A 24,691-nucleotide genomic window follows, 5' to 3' on the forward strand; every position below is an offset into this window, starting at 1 on the left:
CCAAATCGATTTTATATGATGTGTGGCCCTATAGATCCATATTTTCAAAAAGTAGAAATGGCCCATACCATAAGATGATCCAAACCGTCCATTTGCTGGGCCACAATGTAAATAGATCGTGCCCCGTTAATCAATTCCATAGGATGATCCTAACCCTCCGTTCTATAGAGGGACTACACATTATGGAATCTTCTATAATAGATCCAAGGGTTAGGATCATCATATGAAAATGATTTTTGAGGTACAAACTAATTACGTCGCGCCCAGCAAATGGACTGTTTGGATCATCCTATGACCTCTGCAACAAATGGACGGTTTGGATCATCCTATGACCTGTGCCGTACCGTACTTTTTGAAAAATACGGGGTATATATGGCCACACGGCCCACACATCATATAAAATCTCCATCTAAACGGTATCCAGTACCTGGTCACCTTAAGTAGCCGGTTACTGACGTGTCGGATATGCCGACGGGCCATCATTTCTTGTTGAGAAATGATTTATGCGCTCCAGTGTTGTGGTAAACATGCGCTCCACTTGTTAGTCGTGTAGTATTATTTAAAGGGATGTCAGAGGATATTACGGTTCTCAAAAAGCTCTTAAAACAATTGAGCGCATGTTTATCAAAACATTGGAGCACTGAAATCATTTCCCTTTCTTGTTTTCTCCTTTTATTTTTAGGGAATTGTTATCAGCACAACCCTATTCTGATACTTGCACAAACCCAGCCGTCGTTTTTTTCTTTAATCGGCTCGTGAGGCTATTTTGGGAAATGTAAGACTTTCAAAATATCTTTAAACAGCACTAAAAGACAAGACGGGTTAGCGAAAATATCAAAATAGGGCTGTGTTGATATCATTTCCCCTTTTTTCTTATCGTGTATTTACAACTGCCATTTTATATCTGTCCCCACTCTCTCTCTCTCTCTCATCTTTCTTTTGGGACAAGGAGAAGGTAAGCCTCCCAAACCCTAGAAAAACCCTACTAGCTCTTGATTTGTACTCTTACTGCAAATATCTTGCCTTCTTTTATCTATATTTATTTTATCTTTACTGTTGCATTTGCTTCTCGGGTTAGGGTTTTTGTTGCCTGAGAAAGAGATTTGCTTCTTTTTCGCCTCTGCTGTTGCATCTGATTAGGATTCTACTTGAAATTGTAATTTTCTATACACTCGATTGTTTCGTTTATATATCTATTTTTTTTTTGCTGTGATTGGATGGCTGTGTTGATTTGGGTTCGTATGTTTTCAGCAGTCAATGATGGCAAAATTAGGGTTTTTCTTACTTTTTATTTAATTCTTCATCGGACATGTACTCCTTTTGACCTAAATTTCTTGTTTTTATGGCTTTCTGGAACTACGAGTAGCCATGCTTGTTATTTTATCTTTACTTTTGAATCTGCTTCTTGGGTTAGGGTTTTAGTTGAAGTGGGTTTTTTCTTCATAAGGAAGGGATTTGCATCTTTTTTTCATCTTTTCCGCTGTATCTGATCAGGGTTTTACTTGAAATGTGTTTTTTTTTCTTTTGAAGTTTTGAATTTTCCAATTTTCTATAACCATTTCATTCTACGTTCGATGCTTCTGTTTACTGATCTATTTTATTTTTTTGCTGTGATTCGGTGGCCGTGTTTATATGGGTTCGCATGCTATCTGCAAACAAGGATAATAAAATTAGGGCTTTCATTACCTTTTTTTCTTTAATTTATATATATAATATTTAATCATTTTTTATCTAAATTTCTTATTTTTATGGCTTTCAGTAACTATGAGTAGCCGTGCTAGTCGAACCCTCTATGTTGGTAATCTCCCAGGCGATATTCGGGAGAGGGAAGTTGAAGATCTGTTTTTCAAGGTCAGTTTGGATTATCAGTTGTTTTGCATTCTATTTTTTTCTCTGACGAAATTCCGTTTATAGCTCGAGATCATACCAATACATGCCAGTGTTGATTTTTTTGATGCAATACATGTTAGTATATTTTTCCTCAAAAAAAAATACATGTTATTAGATATTCTGTTTGATTCTTTCAATTGAGTGTTTCTATATGTCACACACCTGTCTATAGCCTCTTACGAAAAATCTAGGAGCACCTTTCCTTCCCCTTTCCACCTTTGTAGTTGGCGAGTTAATCAAACTCATGAAATGAGCAGCAACTTTTATCCTTTGATAATTATGTTTTGCAATTATTAGTTGAAAGTTTCTCTCACCTCTATGAGTCATGACTATGCTAATAAAACCTTGAACTCGTCTTTCTCCATCCTGTCTTACAAAGCAGAAGCTCCTCTCCCTGTGCAACTATGTGTTCTAAAGGATAGATATGGACACACTCAACCTTGAGATATGTGTCCGTTCGCGCATGTGCTTGCCTTCCCACATGCATTGTGTATCTATATCCCATAATTTTTTATACGTTCCCCCTTTATGATATAAAGCTATTTTTTTCCGGACACAAAAAATACTGTCACCTCTTTCCATCTCTCTGCGTCACTTTCCCCTTTTCTGTCCTGTATTCCTCTCCTCCACATCTCTCAAAATTCATGATTTCTTGCAATCACCAAAAGAAGAGGAATTCGAAGAAACATGCCTCCATGAAAACTATTACAACTGCTAACCATAAAAAACCAACTCATAAATAGAAAAGAGTGAAAAAAATACAAAGTTTGGATTATGGTTGGTTTCTTTTGGTTGATCGCCAAATGAAGGAATGATGATGTGAATCCTTGGATCTGATATCAAATTTATGTGAATCCACGACATCCAAGAGAGAGAGAGAGAGAGAGAGAGAGAGAGAGAGAGAGAGATTTTCTAAAAAAAGAAAGGAGAAAGAGAGAGAATAGATAATCAGGTTCAAGAATAAGAAAGACTAAGATCAAGAAAAATCACGATAAAAAATGCTCATGATTAAGAAAGATCAAGATCAAGAAAGAGAGGTGATAGGAGTCGAAAAGGGGAGCGATTTATGAACTCAACTGGGAAGGGTGGAGAAAAAATGTGAAAAAGAAGGGAAAAGAGAAATGCGACTAGAAAGAAGAGATATGAAAAGAAATAGAGGAGATGGAGAGACGCATATAAGAAGTGAGAAGGATAATGGGGTGTCGGCTTATAATCCCAACTGATAGGGATTGGGTGGGGAAGAGAAGGAGAACATAAAAGAAAGAAAGTTAGATAAGAGTTTATTTTTATTGTTTCTCGTGTACTTTCGGGAGTGGTCCTCCTCGGCCCGCTCCCTTATCTAATGAAATCATTCTACCATTTCAAAAAAAAAAGTTAGATAAGAGTTTATGGATAGAAACTAAGCTGTCATAAAGCATCTCACTTCATAAATTCATCACATTTACGCAAGAATGAAAAAACTTCACAAATATTTATGCATTCTATCATTGCATATCATCAAAGAAAAGTGCCCTGACACTACATATGTATAATAAAAGAAAGAGAACTTGAATCTTCTAAAATCTAAAACAAAAACCAAACAACTTGAATGTTCTAAAACCTAACACTTTTGGACTAAAAATACCCTCTTATATTCTCAAGACACTCTCCCAACTTAAAATTTTCTTAATAAATGTGTGATACCTTTTTAAAATACTCATGACTCAAAAAACTTAAGTGATCTTGATGGGAAAAGACTATTGCCTCTATAACTTAAAGACTTATATAACACTTTAAAATCTAAACAAAACTCTTAACATCAGCGATAGGTCCCATCTTCGTTACTCCTTGATCCTCCATGTCTTGGATGGTCTCTTATCATATGGATTGGAGGGCTCTGTCTTTTCCCAAATTCCTTGAAATCTTTGAAGGAATTACATTAGACGAGAGTGAGGAGGAAGGGGGCTGCTAATAGTGAAGGGGAGAGGAGAAGATGGAGGGAGGAAAATCTGCCAACCTAGGGTTTTGGGAGCACCAAATTGGATGAAACCTCAGGCCCATTTCTCTCCTTTTTCGTTCATTTTTTATATTTTTTTCAACTTGTAAAATTAAGATTCATCAATATGGAATGCAAAGTAACACCAGAAAGAGTGAATTCTAGGACACATTTGTGCCCTATGAATGAAAAATGAGAAGTTGCTATGCCCTAAGGGTGCCCAAACATGCTGTCTATCCATGTGTTATTGTGCTAGGCATACAATGCCAATGTATAACTTCACTAAAGTTATGCACTAATTAGCAAAGTTATTTGTCATTTCATTCTGTTGTTTCTAAAATTAGGGGGCTTAACATCAGTTCCCTACATATATGTATATTAGTATATACATATGTACACGAATGTTTTTTGCTAAATACTCATTTGGGTGCTCACCATGCAGTATGGGCCTATTGTCGATATTGATCTGAAGATCCCTCCAAGACCTCCAGGCTATGCTTTTGTTGAGGTAAAAATACAATATTTTCCATCAAATTTCAAACGAAGATTTATAACTAGCAAGTGTATATCCTATGCCTGCTCATATATTACTGTCTTTCTGTTTCTCCCAGTTTGAAGAGGCTCGTGATGCTGAAGATGCTATTCGTGGCCGTGATGGCTATAATTATGATGGGCATCGGTTACGGGTAAGGCAATTTTTCTTTGTTAGATACTTAGATGTTTTTGATGAAACTACCGCTTTCTGATTCTTTACTAATTATAGGCACCACCCTTTCCAAAAGGGATTGGTTACTGATATTTTAGCTTATATTTTGGGCTGATATCTTTATAGGTGGAGCTGGCACATGGCGGGCGAGGCCAATCTTCATCAATAGATCGCCATAGCAATTACAATAGTGGTGGTGGTGGAGGCGGAGGTGGTGGTGGTGGTGGCCGTGGTGGTGGAGTCTCTCGACGCTCTGAATACCGTGGTATGTAATTTCCCATCAATTGCTGCATCCCTGTGACAGTGATTCTTCATCTTTTCCTTTTGTGGAGGCATCCTTCCTCATAAATTGTTCTAAAATTATCTGTTGTGCAGTGTTAGTTTCTGGATTACCATCTTCTGCTTCTTGGCAAGACCTTAAGGTTAACTTTAGGCTTTATATTTTTTTCTTTTGTTTTATATTTTAATTCTTCATTTTTTATCCTCTGAGCTTTGAAATCATTGCCAAATCCATTTCTAGGACCACATGCGTCGAGCTGGTGATGTTTGTTTCTCCCAAGTATTCCGTGATGGTAGTGGTGAGTTGCATTCCTTTTTTCTTTTTTTTAGTTTTAGTTCTTTGTTTGATATGTAAAGCAAATGAGTTTCCAAATAAGCTATAAATTCTACCGGCATGACATTTTTTCTTGGGAATTTACCAGCTTGTTATTTAATGGGTTAATATCTAGGAATTTATTGTGAATAATGACAATAATAGAAATTGTAATAAAAAAATATGAAAAAAATAAAAACTATATAAAATTTAAACATACATGGGATAATTTTATTTGGTTGGGATATTATTCGGCAATATTGTCTGAAATAATTACAGCGATAGTAGCATGACAACATTGTCCGAGCCCATGTCAATTATTTTAAAGCTTATTTCTTTTTCATATTTTGTCTTGTCTATCTAAGCATTATCGTAACCCTTCCAACAACAACAACAGAAAAAACCTAAGCATTATCTTAAAGTTAATATTTTGTCTTGTCTATCTACACGTTATCTTAAAGTCTTCATCAGTTTTTCCAGATATTACCTGCATGATCAGCTGTTTTATACATGAAATGAAAAAAATGTCTTTGTCCATGTCAATTATCTTAGAGTAAAGCTTAGTTCTTTTTCTTATTTTGGCTTGTCTATCTTACCCATTATCTTACACATTCTCCATAAAATAGAAGTATGTGTTTTCTGTGTAATATAATTTATCTAACTCTTCTCAATTCTATTTTGTTATCCATCTGAATTATTTTTTCTCTAGGGGTTTGCTTTTCCATATGGAATTGTATAGTTTCATTCTCGCTGCAACTCTTACTTTCTTCCACGTGTTGCTTTTCCTTTTTGCGTGCACTGTTCTAGGTTGGATCCATTTAAGGCTTAAGTTCCGGATGAAAGCTATATTTAAGTTATTTTTTTAAATAATTAATTTGGCTTTCTGATTTGTGGAAAATGAACAAAGCTGACATTCACAATTCTTGACAAACTCAATACTTGATGGTTCTAAACTATGTTGCACGGATTTTTTTGCCCCCCTATGTCGAATTCATGTCGACATGTCTCCACATGCGAATTGGACATGGATTCACGTGGGACACACTTGGATTCTTGTCGTAGCCATGTCCCGCACGAATCCTGTTTTTTCGGACGAATCCGATTCATCGTTGTCTTTTTTAAAATGCGAATCCTACATAGTTCCCCTTTAAATGTGTTTTCTTCTTAACTTTTTTTATATGAAAGCACAACCCATAATCTTTTAATAAAAATCCTAATGCCTCGACCCTCGAAAATCGACCCCCTTCCTCCTTCAACTCTCTTAATACAAAACTCGCCTCAACCCTCTACCCTCAAACTTTTCATGAATACACACGCGCGCGTGTCCACACACACACGTATATACATGGGATTTGCTAGCATCCATCGCAGAAGGAATTTTGCGGATGGTCTGTTGCATTAGACAGCAGCCACAGAGGCTCACTTTTCAGCAGATTTTGTCTACATTCATGAGGTGTCTGCTGTCAGGTGCAACACACACACACACACACACACACATATATATATATATATATATATATATATATATATATATATATATATATAGAGAAAACGGTTCCTACACATATGTGTAGAGAGTTCTCTACACACTAGCTTAAAATACAGTGGGGACCCACTTTGTTTGGGTGATCCAAGCCATCCATTTTAAAGGCCCTCACATAGATAGGCTGTCTACAAAAAATCAGATCCATAGGATCATCTCAACCCTACGATTTGTGGAGGTAAAATGGATGTCTTTAAACCTTCACAAATTAGTCCATTTTTTGCCTCCACAGTTCGAATGGTTAGGATGATCCTATGGATCTGATTTTTTGTGGACACCCTATCTATGTGAGGACCTTAAAAATGAATGGTTTGGATCACCCAAATAATGTGGCCCCTACTATATTTTAAGCTAGTGTGTAGATAACTTATCTACACATGTGTTAGGAACCGTTTTCTCATATATATATATATATATATATATATATATATATATATATATATATATATATATATATATATAGAGAGAGAGAGAGAGAGAGAGAGAGAGAGAGAGAGAGAGAGAGAGAGAGAGAGAGATTATATGGTGCCCGACCGTCAAGTCCCGTTTGTGCGTGGGCTGGTGTTGGATCAAATAACAAGGGCGGTACTACCCACATGGGACTTGACGGTCAGGCACCATATAAAAAGTCATATATATATCTATTACTATATAGCAGAAGAGAAATTGGATAATTATTGTCCATTTAACACATCAGTGTGCATGATTTTTACCCTTTTTTGCCCTCCCCACTTATCTGTACATACTATCTATCTATGAGGGTAAAATAGACATTTAATTCACCCGAAGTATAGCAGTCATCATTACACTTTTACCATCATCATTACTCTTTTACCATTAACTCCTTTGCTGATATCTAACATCTAACTCTATGAGAAATTATTTGGGGGTAAAATCGTAATCTACATACAAAAAGTACCAACACAAGGTACCTGTCTATGACAATTACGGAAAAAAAATACCGAGAAGAGGTAAAGACATATGACAATGACAAAATAACTACTTTATATTGACGGATTCCGGGCACCTGAAGAGGAACCAACAATTATTGAAACCTCTCTCGATTGGAGAGCTAGGATCAACCTATGGAAATGATTTTACGGGTACAACCGATTGATGTTGTGTTCCATCACATGGACGGTTTGGATCAACCTATAAAGCCACATAATTTCAATCTTACCCCCCTCCTTTATGCTTTTTTAATAAAAAATCTATAGGGTGATCTTAACCATCCGATTTAAAAGGAACATCATATTATGGAAACCTCTATAGATTGGAGGGCTAGGATCAGCCTATGGAAATGATTTTTGGGGTACAACCTATTTATGTTGTGTTCCATCACATGGACGGTTTGGATCAACCTATGATGTGGCCCGTACAGTTCTTTGTCGGCCCGTGCATCGCACGGGTTTTTTTACTAGTATATATAGATATATATTTAAATTTTAAAAATTTCATTTTATTTAAAAATTACCGAATCCGAATCCTACTTTTCGGGTTTTGCCGAATCCGACACCTCGAATCCGATTCCACACAAGTTCTAAAGAGTTGCTCTGTGATTGGTTTTGTAGGCACTACTGGGATCGTGGACTACACAAACTACGATGACATGAAATATGCTGTAAGTTGGCTATTGTTGTCATTCTGATCAACTTATAAATTGTATTTGCGTTAGTCATGCTTCATCTATACAGTTATATGCGATCCTTATGATTAAAGTTGATATAACATGAAATTTTAGGTGCTTTCTTTACTGTTGGATGTTTTTTGTGTTTCTTCTTTGCAGATCAGGAAACTTGATGACTCTGAGTTTCGCAATGCATTCTCTCGGGCATATATACGGGTATAAAATTTTGCAATTTAGCATTAAAAAAAAGTTGTTGCAATTTCTTTCTTTATATCACATCTAACTGTACTATTCTACATATACGTGTCCATTTTGACGTTGTAGGTGAAGGAGTATGATTCAAAGCGGAGCCTTTCTAGGAGTCGTAGTCGTAGTCGATCCTACTCAAAAAGCAGAAGCCCTAGCCGTAGTCGAAGCAAGAGTCGCAGGTTTGGATTTTGGTGGGGCCTAATAATATTATATAATATGGTCTGAGGCATAATAGTTTCCAAACTAAACACAAATTGTTGTGCAGCAAGTCTCCAAAGGTCAAATCATCCCGCCGTTCTTTATCCAAATCTCGATCTAGGTCTGTTTCCTCGCGCTCTCGTTCACGGTCAAAACCACGCTCTTTGTCAAGGTATCCCTTCCTTATATTGTCATTCTTTGTCTTAGTCTTATCATTTTAAGAATTTTTCGTATGTATTTATATGTTGTATTTAAATTGCTTTTTACTTATGTCACACATACCAGATGCCCGTCAATATTGTCACAGTTTCCATTTTTTAGTGATCTGAATGGATATATTGTAACCATTTCATTTGGACCTTTTTGTATTCTTTTGACCAAGTGATTGGTTTAGACTACTGATGCAAGTTATTAATTTGGACAAATAATGCAATATTTAAATTAATTTGTGTTAAATGTTACAATGTCGTCATATTTTCCTGTCAAGTTTCTTTTTTCCCGTGCTCGAAGTTTTTGTTAATATATGTTAGGTTCACCTTGGATTGCAACGGATGTTGTTATAGATATTCTTGATTGGTTAGGTTTTTTTTTTTTGGGGTGTGTGTGTGTCAAAACAACGTTGCTTGCAAGAGTTTGACTTGATTGGTTGAAATTACTTATAAACTCTTTCGTTGTAGGCTTGTATAAACAAATTGGGGAATATATGTTGGGAACTACGTCCATTTAGTTCCTTTGAAGACATGGAAATGTCAAGTAACACTTTTAAAAATGTTGGCAAAATTAGAAATGAAGAAAAAAGGAGACTAGAAACAATACACAAACTAGTGTGAAATGACGTGGAAAAGGGTTGAGTATGAGGATTATTGGAGGAATGGATGGGAAATAAATTAAGTAGTATTTCCCAAGTTTATATAATTAGTATTCTTATCCATTCCTTTGATGAAGTTGCTATTGAAGAAGAAAATTTTGAACGCAAATACGATATGGGGAGTTTATAGTGTGAGATTTGGTATAATGCATGAAATGTTGTCTGGAAGCAACTTAAGTATCCGTTAATTGGGTTATTTGGGTGCATTGATGAGGCTCTGGGAAGGTGCACACACCGATTTCCTTATATTTTTAAGTAACGGAGTTGGTTTGTCGATGTATGGTCTGCATTCCTCTTATGTATGCATTTTCTGCAAACCTGCTGCATATTTTGATATTTGCACAAACTCCGCTATATTTTCTTCTTTAGTTGGCTTGTGAGAGCTTTTTGGAAATTGTAATAACGTTTTGACAGCTCTTTAAATACTAAAAGACAAGATGGTTTGTGAAAATACCAAAATATGGTTGTGCTGATATCATTTCCCTTTTATAGTCATATACTCCGGTCCTTGCTTGCCCCATTTGTTGCTGCCCATCACCTGTCATTTTATGGAGCTATGTTGTTTTGTTGCTTTGGAAGTCAGCTGGCCATTGTAATAGTTTTCTAGACAAATCACTTCTCATCTACATTTTATCTGGGGCAATGTTGACCAATTAACAAATTTGTGAGTTTTTTTAACTACTTTCCGTCAGGCAAATGAGACTCTTGCAATTACATAGCCACTAAATCTATTTTATGTTATACAAATTATTTACTATATTATTGACAACCATAAATCATACACTTGATATCAGTTCTCACGCATTTGTTTATGCCTCTGGATAAAACCCCATCTGGGATGCATTGTTTGACTTGGTTTTATCTTGCATCATTCTTATTCTGCACAACATTCTTTTTATTTTATATAGTCATGTAATTTGAATCATACCAAAAATCTTACCAAATTGCGTTGCCGAAGTATTTACCTGCGGCAGTGGTGTTGCGTGATATTCTAGCTCTCATTTTTTGCATTCTCTGGTGTTGGGTCAGAAAATAAATTACAATTCATCTGTTAATGTTCTAGTAGATTGTTATGCACAGATTATGCACATATCTGCTATTTCCCTTGACTCGCCTGCTGTACTTCAAAGTCGCCTGTTTTTTTTTTCAAGCCTTTCCAAGTGTGCTAGACACTATTTTTCTCGATAAAAGAGCTGGCCCCACTGCGTCCTAACATTTGGGTTTTGGAGTTTCTATGCTACTGATGTGTGTGCCATGCTTATGCTATTTAGTCAATTTTATGTTCCGAATGCTTGCTCAAACTTGAAATTGATTGTTCCAAAGTTGATGGGGATAATTAAGAAATAGCATACCGGGTTGCCCAATTACCACCCCATGTTTATGAAAGTTGCCTTGTTTGTTTTCTAGATATGGAATTATGCGGCGATTTGGGGATTGCATATTAGGAACTTCATGGATTGGATTTGGTGTGCAAATACCTGGACTCCTTTTTGGTTGTGGAGGTATGCTGTTTCATGAATGAGCAGCATTGAAAACCCGAAAAATATATTAGCTTTTATATGTTGTGGAATAGTGGATGTCTAGCAGATGACCCGTTGCTACAGAATTGGATGGAAAGGATGGGTTGCAATTTTAGAGCTGGATTCCAGTGACCTAAGTGGTATTGGGACTTACCAATCAGCTAATAGGAGGTTACGCTCAGGATTCTGGATGTGGACTTGATGGTATAATCGAAAAATGTCCTATTTTCTAATGTCTTAAATTTAGATTCCTCTGCTTTCCGATCTTAATCTTCGCTCCATTTGGTCACTAGTGGCATTTATTTTAGTTGTTTTGGTTTAGTACTGCCGTTTCCATGACCTGCCGCGTGAAGTTCCTTTGTTATGTTGATTGAATTTAATGCTTTCCTTTGTTGAATGATGCTAATATGGTAACACCGACGTGGAAGAGGCGTTGAGGCTTTTGGATCAAGGTCTTAGAGCAACATTGTGGATATTGAATTTGGTTGTTTCTGAAACTTTTTGCAGATCTCAGTCCAGATCCAGATCCCCATCACGCTCTGTAAGATACTCTCTTGTGCTATAATTTCTGTGGTTTGCACACACACTTCTGAACTTGTCATTGTGCAGCCCCCTCGCAAGAAACGAGTGAGTAGAAGCCCAAGGAAGCGGAGCCCTGTCAGAGGCAAGAGCAGGAGCAAGAGCTTATCTCGATCACCTTCCCCTGCCGTGAAGAAGGTATATCAGGTTACGTTCTTTGATCTTTCTTGGCAGCGCTGCTTAGTTTTTTCGTAGCAGTGAACGAAAGAACTCAAGAATTGTGTTCTTCAATACCTGACCCGTTTTGGCCCCATTTCTTTTATTTCCGACTCTTGAGTCGCTGATTTGTTACGAATTCTGGAGCGAAGCAGAGTTGCTGTACCAAATTATCTTATGCCCACTTCGCCCCCTCATAGAAAAACTGGAAGAAAAAACGTTGAATAACATGCCATTTTCTATGGCTTTCAAAAGATCCTTTTTATTTTTGTGATTACTCTTCGTCTGGGGTTCTGATATCATTGAGGTTTTCTGGCAGGTGAGATCTGATCGCAGCCGATCCGTTGATTCCAGAGGCCGTTAGTATTGCAGAAGATGGACTGCGGGTCGCTCGATCATACATGTTATTGGTAAACTGTGGAGCCTTTTTTATTTTGCTAAACTGTTTTAACCAAGCCATTGGACTTGGTTAACAAGTTAGGAAAACTGAGTTAGTTTTGAACCAATTTGGGTGAGCCTTTATCTCTTCTGAATGAATGTTTCTGCTTATGATGATATTCTTTTAGCTTTGGTTGAAATGGTACGAATTAGCTCTCCATGCTTTTCGTTCTAGATAAAAAAGTGTGGGCATTCCCTTTTGTTTGCAAGGTGTAGTAGGTTGGTTGACAAGTTAGTAAAACTGACTAAGATTTGGACCAATATATCTCTTTTGAATGTTGTTGCTTAAGATGATATTCTTTTAGCTTTGGTTGAAATAGTACGAATTAGCTCTCCATCATGCTTTTCGTTCTGGATAAAAAAGTGCAGGTGTTTGATGCTTGCTGTTTTCTTTTTTATGGTTTACATTTCAGACCCTGTTTGGATTGCAGGAATTTTGTGGAGAAGTTTGGAAAATAAAAAAAAAGTATGAAAATAAAAAGTTTTTCAAAATTTCATGCTTTTACATTGTTTGATTGCATACGAAACTTCAGCACTTAAGTTTAATTTACATGGACCTTTAATATCTAATAATATCCCTAAAATTGCTATAATTTTAAGCAAAGAGAAGCTAATAGGGGTGGAAATATCATTTTCCTACTTTTTTTAGTGGGTTTAGTAAAAGATGAATGATTTTTCCCTAAAATTGCTATAATTTTTAGCAAGAGAGGGTGGAAATATCATTTTCCTACTTTTTATAGTGTGTTTAGTAAAAGATGAATGATTTTCCCCTAAAATTGCTATAATTTTTAGCAAGAGAAGCAAATAGAGGGTGGGAAAGATGACTATGGAGATTAATATTTTTTATGGGAACTATACTCCATGGAAAATAAAATTGCATTGTATTAGTCTGCAGTTTTCCTTGGAAAACAGGAAAAATTTCCAATTTTTGGAATAAGAAATTCATGGAAAATAAGTTTACCATACACCGAGAAGGACATAAAAGTAAAAATTTTCCTTTTGCTATCAGATATCTTATGAATGTAATTTCCTTATAGCTATCAAATATTTTACCAATGTAAATTCCTCTTTAGCTATTAGGTACTTTATAAATGCTTAGCACTTAGAATCCTTGCACTACTATTAGCATCAATAATTGAGGGAGGGGATTTTTAACTATGAATTATACAAAGATTCAAAAGTATATTTTGTGTTGTGAATGCCAATTACCTTGTAAAGTAAATATGAGGCTTATAATCTTATGGTTGAGCCCTTTCCAAAGGCTTGCTAAGGTGTTGCTAAATACTGTATCGAGTGGTGGCTCTTTCTTCTTCTTCAACTCTCACATTGTGGGTACTGTATTTCTGTGATAGTTGTGGGTATTATATTTCTAAGCTGCACTATTATTCACCAGAGTAATAGAAGGAAACTTTAACTAGAAAATATATAAAGATTCAAAAGTTTTTTGTGTTGAATTCCAATTACCTCTGAATCTAATGGTTGCGAGTTTTTCTTAAGGCTCTCTCCGGTGTATGTTGTAGAGTGGTGGTTTGTTCTTCGTCTTCCAACCATCATGTTACAGCCAATCATGAGGTGAAATTCTTTCATGTATAGTTTAGGAGGTGAAATCCATGAGCCAAATTTAAACTAAATATGCTCGAAATAAAAAGAAATTTGAGTTGGCAGTGGCACACCTCCGTTGGTATGCAATCAGGTGCTTGCTTGCTACCCATCTCCAGGATACAACACCAGTTGATGGCGTCTTTAACAGTGTACACATGAGTCGGGTTTTTTCTTGGAAAACCTACGGTTCGTAAACCTGGCCCTACGCGAGATAGTTTCTCAGGTTGGGTCGGGCTTTTGCACATAAGTCGCCTTCCCATTCCCCTTGGAGAAAATGGCACACAAAACATTTCACCAACTATGGATTGACATAGACAAGAGTGAAGAGTATGGACTCCTCCAGTTAGAGCTTTATATGGACAGGGATCAACCCTAGAAAAATTTAACAAATAGAAAGATGTAATATTATATTGAAAGATGGTGTAATAAAAATGTTAGTTCATATAAAAGCATAGGTTACTGAAAGTTGTCTATCTAGATAAATGGAATTTTTATTAACGCGGCAAAGAATAGTCACATTATGGAAACCTTTACATATTGGAGGGTTGTGATCATCGTGTGGAGATGATTTTCGGGCAGCACCTTTTCAAGTCAGGGGACACACACACTCACACAAAAAAAGAAGAAAAACCCGGAATGGTTTGGATCATCGATATAAACCCCGTATAAAAACGTCACTTTATGGAAACCTATGCTTATATGAACTAACATTTTTATTACATCACCTTTCAATGTAATTTTACATCTTTCTATTTGTCAAGTTTTTCGCTCTATGTTCTGTATCTAGATAAATTCCATTTATTTAAGGGAAATGATATATCCGCTCCTTTTGATCACCAGGAACACCCGTTGTCAGTGTATCAATGACTAAAGAGGGGCTGTTGTACTTTTGTCAGAAGAATTCAATAACCTTGATTGCCACAAACACTGACAAGGAGTGTTCCTGGTGATCAAAAGGGGCGGATATATCACTTCCCTTATTTAATTGTACAACTTTCAGTAACCCATTAAATAAAGGCTAGTTGTATTCACACTACCATGTTTTAATAGCAAGACAAACTTGCCTTGTCTTTTCTTTTTAATCGGCTGCTGAGAGGTTTTTGGGAATGGTAATGGCCTAAATAAAAGACGAGGTGAGTTCGTCTGGTTATCTAAACTCGTGTGGGAATATCGTAGTCTAAATAAAATCACTAGGCTATGTCTGGATGCCAATATTCTGGCCTGTTTGGATGCATGACATATACTTGAAGATCAATGGAATAAGTAGTCAATAGAGAGGAGACAAGCATCGGATTTGCTTGGAATTACCTTGGAGAACAATGGTAACTAGTGTTTGGTTGTTCGGCATAGATTCTCAGAGTGGGGGGATAACTAGGGAGTGTCATTCCCAGTGTAGAGGGAGGAAGAGAGGAAAGAGCGAGAAAGAGAGAGAGAAAAAAACACAGTTCCCAAGGTTTTTCAAGCAAAAGCCCACCTTTTTGTAAAATTTTGTTTGAAAGTTTTAAAGAGGGGACAAGAATGTCACCTCGGCTCTCTGCAGACATGCAATGGGACATCCTAAGAAGTCTCTGGAGAGTTCAATGCAATATTGGCAACTAGGGCTGCAAAAGGGTCAGGTTTTTCAAAACCCTAGCCCAACCCTGGATCCCATTATCTCGGCCCTGACCCTGAGTCAGGGCAGGGTCAGGGCCGACAAACCTCAACCCATTGCCCGCCCTACAGGGCTCAGTACGGCCCTGGCCCTCCCTGATTGGGCAGGGCCTAGCCGGACTAGCCCTGATTGACTCTAGTGCAAATACTTGTTAAGAGTGCTAAAAATAAAGCAACCACATATCATACAGAACAAAATGATCAATAAACAGAGAAAGAGAACAAAATATGACAATATGAATTCAACAACATGACGGGCAGCAGAGACAATTAATAATAATAATCTAAAGAAACATCAATTCAAAATAATAGAAAACATTAGCAAAAGAAACATGCACAGATTATTCAATTCTATAATAGAAAACTTAGGGTCGGGCCGGGTCAGGGTGACCCGAGACATTAACCCATAACCCGAGTGAGTTAGGGTCTAAAAAATGAACCTTGACCGGCCCTCAGGGTTGGAAAATCCAGCCTTGACCCTGTTCGGCCCCGGACAGGTGAGGGCTAACAGGGCCAAACTTGCACCCCTAGTGGCAACGAAACAATGAATGACATCTCTTGTGTAACAAAACACAACCTAATGATAATTCAGGCATTTTTCCGGAAAAAACTAATGGGCGACAGCTGTGATACAACACTTTACTTTTTGAAAATGTAAGGCTGACATGAGGACGTGCTAGTGTCATGATTATCCCAGACCGCTGTTGTAAAATTGCCTAGTACAGTAGAGTGAGGTTATTGTAAGGGCTTTTTTGCCATAAAAGTCGGGTGATGATAAATTCGCAGCCCTTTATAACGTGATTTGACGACAAATAGCGTTAAAGGGTGCGAATTTATCATCTCCCAAAAGAAAATAGGCGTGAGACTCGTGTCTAACAGTTGTAAAAGTGTCCAGCTTACCAACCAAAAGCCTCTACTGCTTTTTGACGTCAAATCACGTTAGAGGGAGCGCGCTATCATTCAGGGGGGCGAAAAAATCACCTTCCTTTATTTTTCCTTTTAGACAGTGACAGTCACACTGACACACACTAAAAAATCTGCCACTTTCCCTCTATTTATGCCGTGAGACGACTCCACGCATCTGTCTCTTTGAAGTTTTGAGAATGAGAGTTTCTTCTAAATTTCTTCTGCTAAGTTTGTTAGCTGAGGTTTGTTTTGGTAAATACACCCCTACCAAATTTAGCAGAAATGATTTCCCTTCGGGCTTTGTTTTTGGTGCAGGCACCTCTGCTTACCAGGTGCTGCTTTCTTTTCTGGGTTTAAATTTTTTTAAATTTTTTTGTCATCAATTCCAAAAGAAATAGAAACAAAATAAGGGTTTTAAATTTCAGAGTTTTTTTTTTATGGTTGTTGAATGTAGGTTGAAGGTGCAGCAGCAGAGGATGGAAGAACGCCCAGTATTTGGGACACTTTTGCTAACTCTGGTCTGATTTTATTTATTTAATATCTTCAAAACCCTTTTTTATTTTTCATTTTTCATTCACATTAAGGCCTCATTGTAATATAATGTGGGACCCAAATAGCGGGTCCTATCATTGGATTGATCTGAACCGTTCATTTGATTGATCTTGCTTTGGAACTTCTATGGTGCCAAAATCACGGCTATCAGGCAATCATAGTATCAGATAATGTGTACTGGTTTTCGTTGAATGTGAACCGTTGTTTATATGTAGTTCTTGACTCTCGATTTTTAAGTTTTTTAACATAAAAAGTTACATATTATTGGATTTTTGCATTGGAAGATTGGTCTAATTTTGCGCCTATCAAGTGGGACAGTTCGGATCATTCAGAAATTGGACCCACTGTGTAGCGGCATGCCACATTGGAGATCCAAAGCAAGGCCTGCCAAGTAGACGGTTCAGATCAATCAGTGGGACCCACTATGATGGAGTGGGGAAGGATTTCTGTTTTTTTTTTTTTTTTTTAAATTATTTTTCATAGGAGAATGAAAATTTTCATAGGGGGTGGAAATATCATCTCTCCATATTTTTAATCCATTTTTTGAGCAAATATCTCCTTTTATATTTTTATTATCTATTTTTTTGTTGAGAAAATTTAATTTACAGGAAAATTGCCTGACAAAAGCAGTGGAAATATAGCCTCGGATGAATATCACAAATATAAGGTAAATCCTACTCCCATCATTTAAATGTTACTATTTATTTATTTATTTACTTCACAAATTAATTGCCTATTTTACTGATTGTGAAAATCTAATTTTCCGAAACTAGAAAATGCATATCATGGTAATGCAATGAGACACAATTATGGGCCCACGTTCGATGATTTTGTGGATCTCCAATGACCAAAGAGTGATTTGGAGATCCTAATATCCATTCCATGTCTTCTATAATGTTAAATTTCTTATTTAAATTAATTAAAATCACAAATTTGTTATATTCAATCTTGTTGGGCGGAAAGAGTCATAGACTCGTGAGTCGTGATTGGCACCGATATTTTTATAGTGGTACGGCACAAACCGGCCTACATCCACTCCATGAATCTCCCCTTCGTGGCTTCAGCTATCCGGACTTCTTACGGGTGAAGTCCAAGCCGTTTACAAGCTTTTATCCCCAAAGCTTCTTCCCGAGGTTGAATCCGTTCCTCGTCCACGATCCTCAGCTTTATGCCCAAGCATGACTTCAAGGGTCATCAGGACGCCCTCCACCACTGATTACAAGGATGAAGAAAAATAGCCTTCTAAAAGGCAAATACAACAATAAGCTCTCACAAGAACAACAAAGGATGTACAAGTGATATCCTATCTCGAATCCCTCATATGATCACCAAATAGAGGCACAAGGGTGTTTAACACTCAATGGTGAGTTCCAATAGTGTTTTTTACTTGGATTTTTCTAGTAGTTTGTTGGTATGACACGTGGGCAGTCAAGACAGAGACAAGCTAAGTAGTCTCATGGCAGCTTGAAACTCTACATGCAACCAAACATGGTCATATGGCAGCCAAAATTAACACAAAACTCCTACAAAATTCAGGATATTATGCAACCAAACGGACATTAATTGATTCATGAATTTATTTCTTCACACATGTTTTGCCTTATCTTGTCAATAAAAATTCTTCTTAACTTGCCCGAGTTAATGAAAAATTGACTGCATCAATCATTATTTAGCTTGGGTCGACTCGCTTTTGCCTTGCCTGAGTTCTCATCTGTGTCCGAGTTTTGGAACATTGATTCATGGATTTATATTGCTGCACACACGTGTTCCAACTTCTAAGTTTCTTCTCTCAAATCTTTTAGGAAGATGTTCAACTCATGAAGGAGATGGGTTTGGATGCCTACAGATTCTCCATCGCTTGGTCAAGGCTTCTCCCGAGTATGATCACCTATCTCATGGCCTCATTACCTTGCTGACAAAAATATGAAAGGAAATGATATCCGTGCTCCAACATTTTGATAATGCCATTCCTCACTCTATTGCATGCATTTCCAATTTTTTGTTATGGGATCTTGGAAATTGTGGCAGTTAAGAGTTTATCAGAGAAGTCTAAAATAAAGGGAGGAGTGCCATTATAAAAGGGAGCGCCAATATCATTTCCCAATATTTATATAATTCATATTTCTTATTTGCTGTGTGTTTATTGCAGATGGAAGAGGGGCTATAAACCCAAAGGGCTTACAGTATTATAATAATCTCATCAACGAACTGATCAGCAATGGTATATGGTTCAAAACTTCAAATTCATGTGGTGTCTACAAATAACATATAATTATATGTAATCGTGTTTTCACTGAAGTTGGGTATGAATGTATGATGCCATATCCTAAATAGTAGGGGTGTCAAAAGACCCAGACAGTTTGATGGATCGTAAGGGTCAAGACTTAATTGGATAGGACTTGGGCACAACTAGATTCATAGGAAAAGATTTGGATTCATATCCTAAGGTTTGGAAATGTGCCAGATCAGACCCAGACATAGGCACAGAATCCGTTAAAAATTCCTAATCAAAGCCATTTTCCCTCCTTTCAAATTGATGAAGTTTCAAATTGATTCTCTCTCTCTCTCTCTCTCTCTCTCTCTCTCTCTCTCTCTCTTGAGTTTCTTTCTTCTCTCTCCCCTCTTCCCCTAACCTAAAGCCCTAACCAGTTAGATTAATCATAGATAGGAGATTGGTTAGAATAAACTGCGTAGCGACACTAATAGTGGAGAGAACATTATATATTTTTCCGAAATTCCAAGTTGTAAAATGTAGGTAGTATATAGGACTCTCTAACGGATGGTTTGATTTGAAATGGATTGTGGCCCGGACACCGTAAGTAGTATCCGAAGAACACTCCAAAAATGATCCGACCGATAAGGGATCCGTATGAATCGTGACACAGACATAGGTGGATATGATCCACATTGGATCCATTGACACCGCTACGAAGTACTACAACAAACAATAAAAAAGGAGCTAACATTTGCACTGATTTGTCTCAACATTTGCTTTTGGCGCCGTTTATTTAAAATTCTCTAATTGGGTGCTCATAACTTGCTGGGAATTGTAAAACCCAACAAAAGATGTTTAAAATACAGACATTAAGAAAGCTTCGTTGCTACTAACAGCTCAACCATTTCATTGTTTTTTTTTTTCACAACCTTTGGTTGGTATAGCATCATGTTAATTACTTGTAGCAATGTATAAATCAATAAAATAACTGTCATGCAAATATAACTTGTGTAGATCTTGTGAAGCCATACAATACTATACAATTTGCATTGGCGGGTCCGCCCTTTCAATGATCCTAAATGGTCTCCAGCATGGCACACTGTGGTCGTCTTGCTCCAAGTATCTCCCCCTCTTAGTGATTCTAGCACTTCAATTGGTTATCTGCAAATGGATGGTTACATAAGATACAATCATATAATCCACATACTGGAGAAAAAACTCTATTGGAGGGTCAGGATCATTTGACGGTAGGGTGATCTTTTGGGCGTGGTCGAATCCTTGATGGGGTCCAATAGATGAGCAATTTGGACCATTGAAAGGGTGTTCCTGTCTGTATCATTGCACATTGTCCTGTTTTGTATGGACAATGACCATTAATTCCTCATAACTCTAATGGGTTGTCTTAACTAGAGCTCTTACACACTCACTCGTGCATTTGTAAACAGCTGACTGACATGTGTACATAATTCGTGAAACTGTACATTGGATTGCGGAATATTTGGAGATCATTGTATCTTGTCTTGGATCTGTTAAGCATATATATCATTCTTTAAAAGGATTAATCCCTTACAGCCGGCTTCGTAAAATGCGGGGCAGGTTTTGACCTAAATAACATAAAATTGTTTCATTCTCCTGGTTACTTGGTGTTCTTTTTTCATTAATCAATTCTATCTTACCTAGAATCAACTTTTGCTTATCACTTCTTGTGTTTAAGCAGGAATTCAACCACATGTTACACTGTTCCATTATGATATCCCTCAAGCACTTGAAGACGAGTATAGAGGATGGTTAAGCCCAAAGATTGTGTAACTTTACAAACTCAGCCATGACATTTTGGTTTTGTCTTTTGGAAGTGTTTATTGTTCGATTGTTTTTAGATAAATTGAGCACTTAACTTACCCAACTTCCTTCTGTGTTTAAACTTATGTATTAGACGTTCAGACGAACACGGATGTGCACTTACACACCATGCCTAAGATAGAAACTCACTGTATTTTTACCTCATGATGTAGGAAAGATTTCAAAGAATTTGCTGATGTCTGCTTCCGAGAATTTGGTGACAGGGTTTCCCATTGGACCACTCTAAATGAGGCCAATATATTTGTAATTGGTGGTTATGACAGTGGCATTTTTCCGCCTAAGCGGTGCTCTTACCCATATGGGTTTGATTGTACGGGCGGTAACTCCTCGTTGGAGCCATACATGGCTGGCCATAATTGTTTGTTAGCACATGCCGCAGCTGCTACATTGTACAAGAAAAAATACCAGGTATCTCTTCCCAAACACTCGGCGGCAACTTGTGATTGACCTTGATATTAACCTTAACAATTATTATGATAAATAAAAAATTATTAGAAAAACATTGGGTGTTGTAATGGATCATTCCTCATAATTTCTTCAGTCACTTCATTTCTTATGTACTCTCTCTCTCTCTCTCTCTCTCTCTCTCTACACTATCTATAAACAGAGAAGAGTTAAACAGATATGTTGATGCAGGCCAAGCAACATGGTTTGATAGGCTTGAGTCTCCTTGTTTATTGGTTGACCCCTTTGACAAACTCAGAGGACGATGTTAGAGCAACCCAAAGAGCCAATGATTTCTACACTGGCTGGTTTGTCTGTAAACTTTACTCATGACAACCACCACCTTCACTTGGTCTGCTAAGGACTCTCCGATTGCAGGTTTGTCAACCCCTTGGTGTTCGGGGACTACCCCGACACTATGAAAAAGATTGCTGGACCAAAGATCCCGTCTTTCACCAAATACCAATCGAAACAACTCATGGGGTCGTCCGACTTCATTGGGGTGAATCACTACAGGTCAATGAATGTCAAGCACAGTCAGAACAATCAGATGACAAGTCAAAGAGACTTTTTGGGAGATATGTTCGCGGAAACTATCGGTATGCTTTCCTATAACCATTTTATTAATCTTAACTTGGAAACAAAAAACATGAGTAGATGAAGTTTAGAATTGGGTACTTGGATCCCAATCAAACCGAGTTAGCTTGACCATGTTTCAATGGGTTTTTTTTTTTAATGGTAACCATGTTTCATGTTGAACACCAAGTTTTTGAATATTGAGACCAAGTTTAGCTTCCTATTACTATGAAATGTTCTCTCTTGGGAGGCCAACCAAAGCTCCACAGCTCACCTCTAGATGGCTTGTATTGCAGAGAAGAGGGATGGAACGCCTGTCGGCGAGGTAAGACCTTAAAGATAGCCTGTTGGGAGAAGTTTAGCTTGTGTGACTAACAACATATATTTCAGTTCCCTCTCGTTCCATCTGGTATGCAAGGAGTACTGGAGTATTTCAAGGAAGTTTATGGCAATCCTCCTATCTATATCCATGAAAATGGTACGCATTCTCTCATTTCCAGCTCTTCTTTTATGGGTATCTTCTAATGCATGAAGCAATAGCTTCTTTGAGATCACCCTCGACCCACACAGAGAAGATGCTGTTTTCTTATTTGAATAGTTCAGATGTCTCATAAAGATCCTTGCTTAAATAGGTATATAATTACTCAATCAAGTTGATTTTTGGACCATAGGCAATTCAAGAGGTGGACACATGAATGGTTTAGAACTTTAGATCGACCAAGGTGGTATCTACATGTTTAGTAGAGCTAGGCTCAACTTGGTCTTTCCTCCTATTGTCAATCCCTTGTCTTTCAACTTGGACAGCAGTAAACATCTGGTGTTAGTATCTTTACATGAAGTCATGGTATCCTTAGATCTTGATCGTTGTACGCACAACACGTAACTTTAATGCCGGATGTGTCGTCGTCTCTTTTGCCTTCAGATCGTCACCCCGGTTTCTTATCTCCGCCATGGTGTTTCTTATGGTTACAGAACAATAGGTGTTCTCTACCTCTGATTTGATGGAGACAAGCCATTTTAGTTTTTCAACCATATTTCCTCATCCTACAATATATATATAGATTACATGTTGGTTGTCTCCTAAAACCTTGCTAATCAACACCGTATTAAATGGTTACGAGTTTTTGAATAAAACCCAACATGCAAATCAACCCACTTAAGTGGGGACCAACACTGCCATTCTCCTCCCTACTGCTCTCATTCCTTATATTTTAGGAAACAATCGGTTGCTGAAAGTCCGAAACACATGGAGTCAGTCTAAATAGATTTTTTGTATAATACCCACTTGTTGTATTGTTCTTTGGCAAATACTCACCCGTATTATTGGAATTTGCAAAAACCCACAAAAGTTTTGTAGGTATAATATGCAATACTAAAGGTGGGTATTTGCAAAAGAATGCTAGAAATAATTTTTTTTTTTTTTTTACAAACCTTGATGTTCCTCGTGTGACCATGTTCAACCATCTTGCATATCCAGGTTACAGTACGCCCTCGAATGAGACATTGGATGACGACACTCGCAGGGTGACATACCTGAGTGAGTATATGGAGAGCATGCTCAATGCTATAAGGTATAGTTTCCATTTGATCTTGTACTTTTAAAACCCAGCCATTGGGAGTTTCTTTCATCTCTCTCCTATCAAGAACAACCATGGAGTCAGGATTTTTGCAGGAATGGATCAGATACAAGAGGATACTTCATATGGTCCTTCTTGGACTGCTTTGAGTTATTTAATGGATACCAATCTCGGTATGGTCTCTATTACGTGGACTTTAAGGATAAGGATCTGAAGAGATACCCAAAGTTCTCTGCTCATTGGTACTCAAATTTTCTCAAAGGAAATAAGGAGATTGGCATTGTCAAGCCCACTGAATCTCCAAATTCTCATGTTCCTCAATAGTGATTGTGGGTTTTTTTTCTCTATTCCCTTGTGGTTTTGCTATGCCATTTTGTTGGTGATTTTGTTGTGGTCCTAATAACACGAGACTGATTTTCTCTACATATATAAATCAGGTTGCCCTTTTGGGACCCATCTCTAAACCATTTCAATTCGGTATATGGTTGGCTATTGATTAATTAGTATTTTTTAACTGATAATCTCTAGTACTAAACAAAGATTGGAGATGAAAAAATCAGAGTTGCTACAATTCGAGGAAAAACAACAATACTCAACTTAAGAAAATTAACTTAGTCCACCTTGTTCTTTGTTTGCTGAGGCCTAAAGTAAATTGGGCCTCGCCGAGAAAATCATCTCCATTGATACTAGCCCTCCTACTTTGATACCGAATGACTATTTCATATATAAAACTCAAGAGACGGGAAAGTTAGATCATCCTGTGGAGATGATTTGCATGCAGGTGAATTATCAAATATTAAGGGTGGTGCTTCTCTTAAATAAAAATATGAAGGGTTGAACCATTAGATATGGATCCGATAAGACAGGCACAGGCTTCGAATCTAAACGGATCTAATAAACAGAGTTCAAATCTAACTAAAATAAATTTCAGATCTTGCCACAAAATCTTAAATCCTAAACCCCCAACT

At 37.3% G+C, this 24,691-nt stretch overlaps 2 protein-coding genes across 8 annotated transcripts; both read left to right on the plus strand.

Moving 5' to 3' along the window:
* The first annotated feature begins 829 nt into the window (after positions 1–829).
* On the plus strand, positions 830–12,630 carry SR34 (RNA-binding (RRM/RBD/RNP motifs) family protein). 4 transcript variants are annotated; one of them, XR_013251952.1, is made up of 15 exons: positions 830–955; positions 1,760–1,851; positions 4,308–4,373; positions 4,477–4,551; positions 4,698–4,836; positions 4,947–4,993; positions 5,092–5,149; positions 8,278–8,327; positions 8,493–8,549; positions 8,658–8,761; positions 8,848–8,952; positions 11,056–11,150; positions 11,236–11,372; positions 11,676–11,709; positions 11,778–11,880. XR_013251952.1 is itself a non-coding variant. In XM_077384578.1 (14 exons), the coding sequence occupies exons 2-14, from the start codon at positions 1,765–1,767 to the stop codon at positions 12,265–12,267; spliced, it is 984 nt and encodes a 327-aa protein (XP_077240693.1). In that variant the 5' UTR covers positions 841–955; positions 1,760–1,764; the 3' UTR covers positions 12,268–12,630. The 4 variants fall into 4 exon arrangements, 3 of the variants coding, with proteins under 3 accessions (XP_077240693.1, XP_077240695.1, XP_077240694.1); XM_077384578.1 differs by lacking the exons at positions 11,056–11,150; positions 11,236–11,372 and adding an exon at positions 12,223–12,630 and having other exon boundaries at positions 841–955; positions 11,778–11,894; XM_077384580.1 differs by lacking the exons at positions 11,056–11,150; positions 11,236–11,372 and adding an exon at positions 12,223–12,630 and having other exon boundaries at positions 850–955; positions 11,778–11,885.
* On the plus strand, positions 11,838–24,177 carry BGLU11 (beta glucosidase 11). Of its 4 annotated transcripts, none has more exons than XM_077384575.1 (13): positions 16,669–16,831; positions 16,954–17,017; positions 17,660–17,718; positions 18,854–18,929; positions 19,201–19,272; positions 20,984–21,071; positions 21,279–21,534; positions 21,763–21,878; positions 21,949–22,169; positions 22,443–22,471; positions 22,537–22,624; positions 23,624–23,717; positions 23,808–24,177. In XM_077384575.1, the coding sequence occupies exons 1-13, from the start codon at positions 16,697–16,699 to the stop codon at positions 23,935–23,937; spliced, it is 1,428 nt and encodes a 475-aa protein (XP_077240690.1). In that variant the 5' UTR covers positions 16,669–16,696; the 3' UTR covers positions 23,938–24,177. The 4 variants fall into 4 exon arrangements, with proteins under 4 accessions (XP_077240691.1, XP_077240690.1, XP_077240689.1 ...); XM_077384574.1 differs by having other exon boundaries at positions 23,819–24,177; XM_077384576.1 differs by lacking the exons at positions 16,669–16,831; positions 16,954–17,017; positions 17,660–17,718 and adding exons at positions 11,838–11,885; positions 12,223–12,313 and having other exon boundaries at positions 23,819–24,177.
* Positions 24,178–24,691: the final 514 nt, after the last annotated feature.

Source organism: Tasmannia lanceolata, unplaced genomic scaffold (assembly GCF_043159265.1).
Source record: "Tasmannia lanceolata isolate RefF3 unplaced genomic scaffold, GAP_Taslan_0.1 ptg000007l, whole genome shotgun sequence".
Taxonomy (NCBI): Eukaryota; Viridiplantae; Streptophyta; class Magnoliopsida; order Canellales; family Winteraceae; genus Tasmannia; species Tasmannia lanceolata.

Coding starts and splice junctions, on each gene's coding strand:
- SR34 (XM_077384578.1), top strand. CDS start 1,765: ATGAGTAGCCGTGCTAGTCGAACCCTCTATGTTGGTAATCTCCCAGGC. Junction 1,852..4,307: donor TTGAAGATCTGTTTTTCAAG/GTCAGTTTGGAT, acceptor CTCACCATGCAG/TATGGGCCTATTGTCGATAT. Junction 11,895..12,222: donor CCGTGAAGAAGGTATATCAG/GTTACGTTCTTT, acceptor GTTTTCTGGCAG/GTGAGATCTGATCGCAGCCG.
- BGLU11 (XM_077384574.1), top strand. CDS start 16,697: ATGAGAGTTTCTTCTAAATTTCTTCTGCTAAGTTTGTTAGCTGAGGTT. Junction 21,535..21,762: donor TGTACAAGAAAAAATACCAG/GTATCTCTTCCC, acceptor ATGTTGATGCAG/GCCAAGCAACATGGTTTGAT. Junction 22,170..22,442: donor TATGTTCGCGGAAACTATCG/GTATGCTTTCCT, acceptor CTTGTATTGCAG/AGAAGAGGGATGGAACGCCT.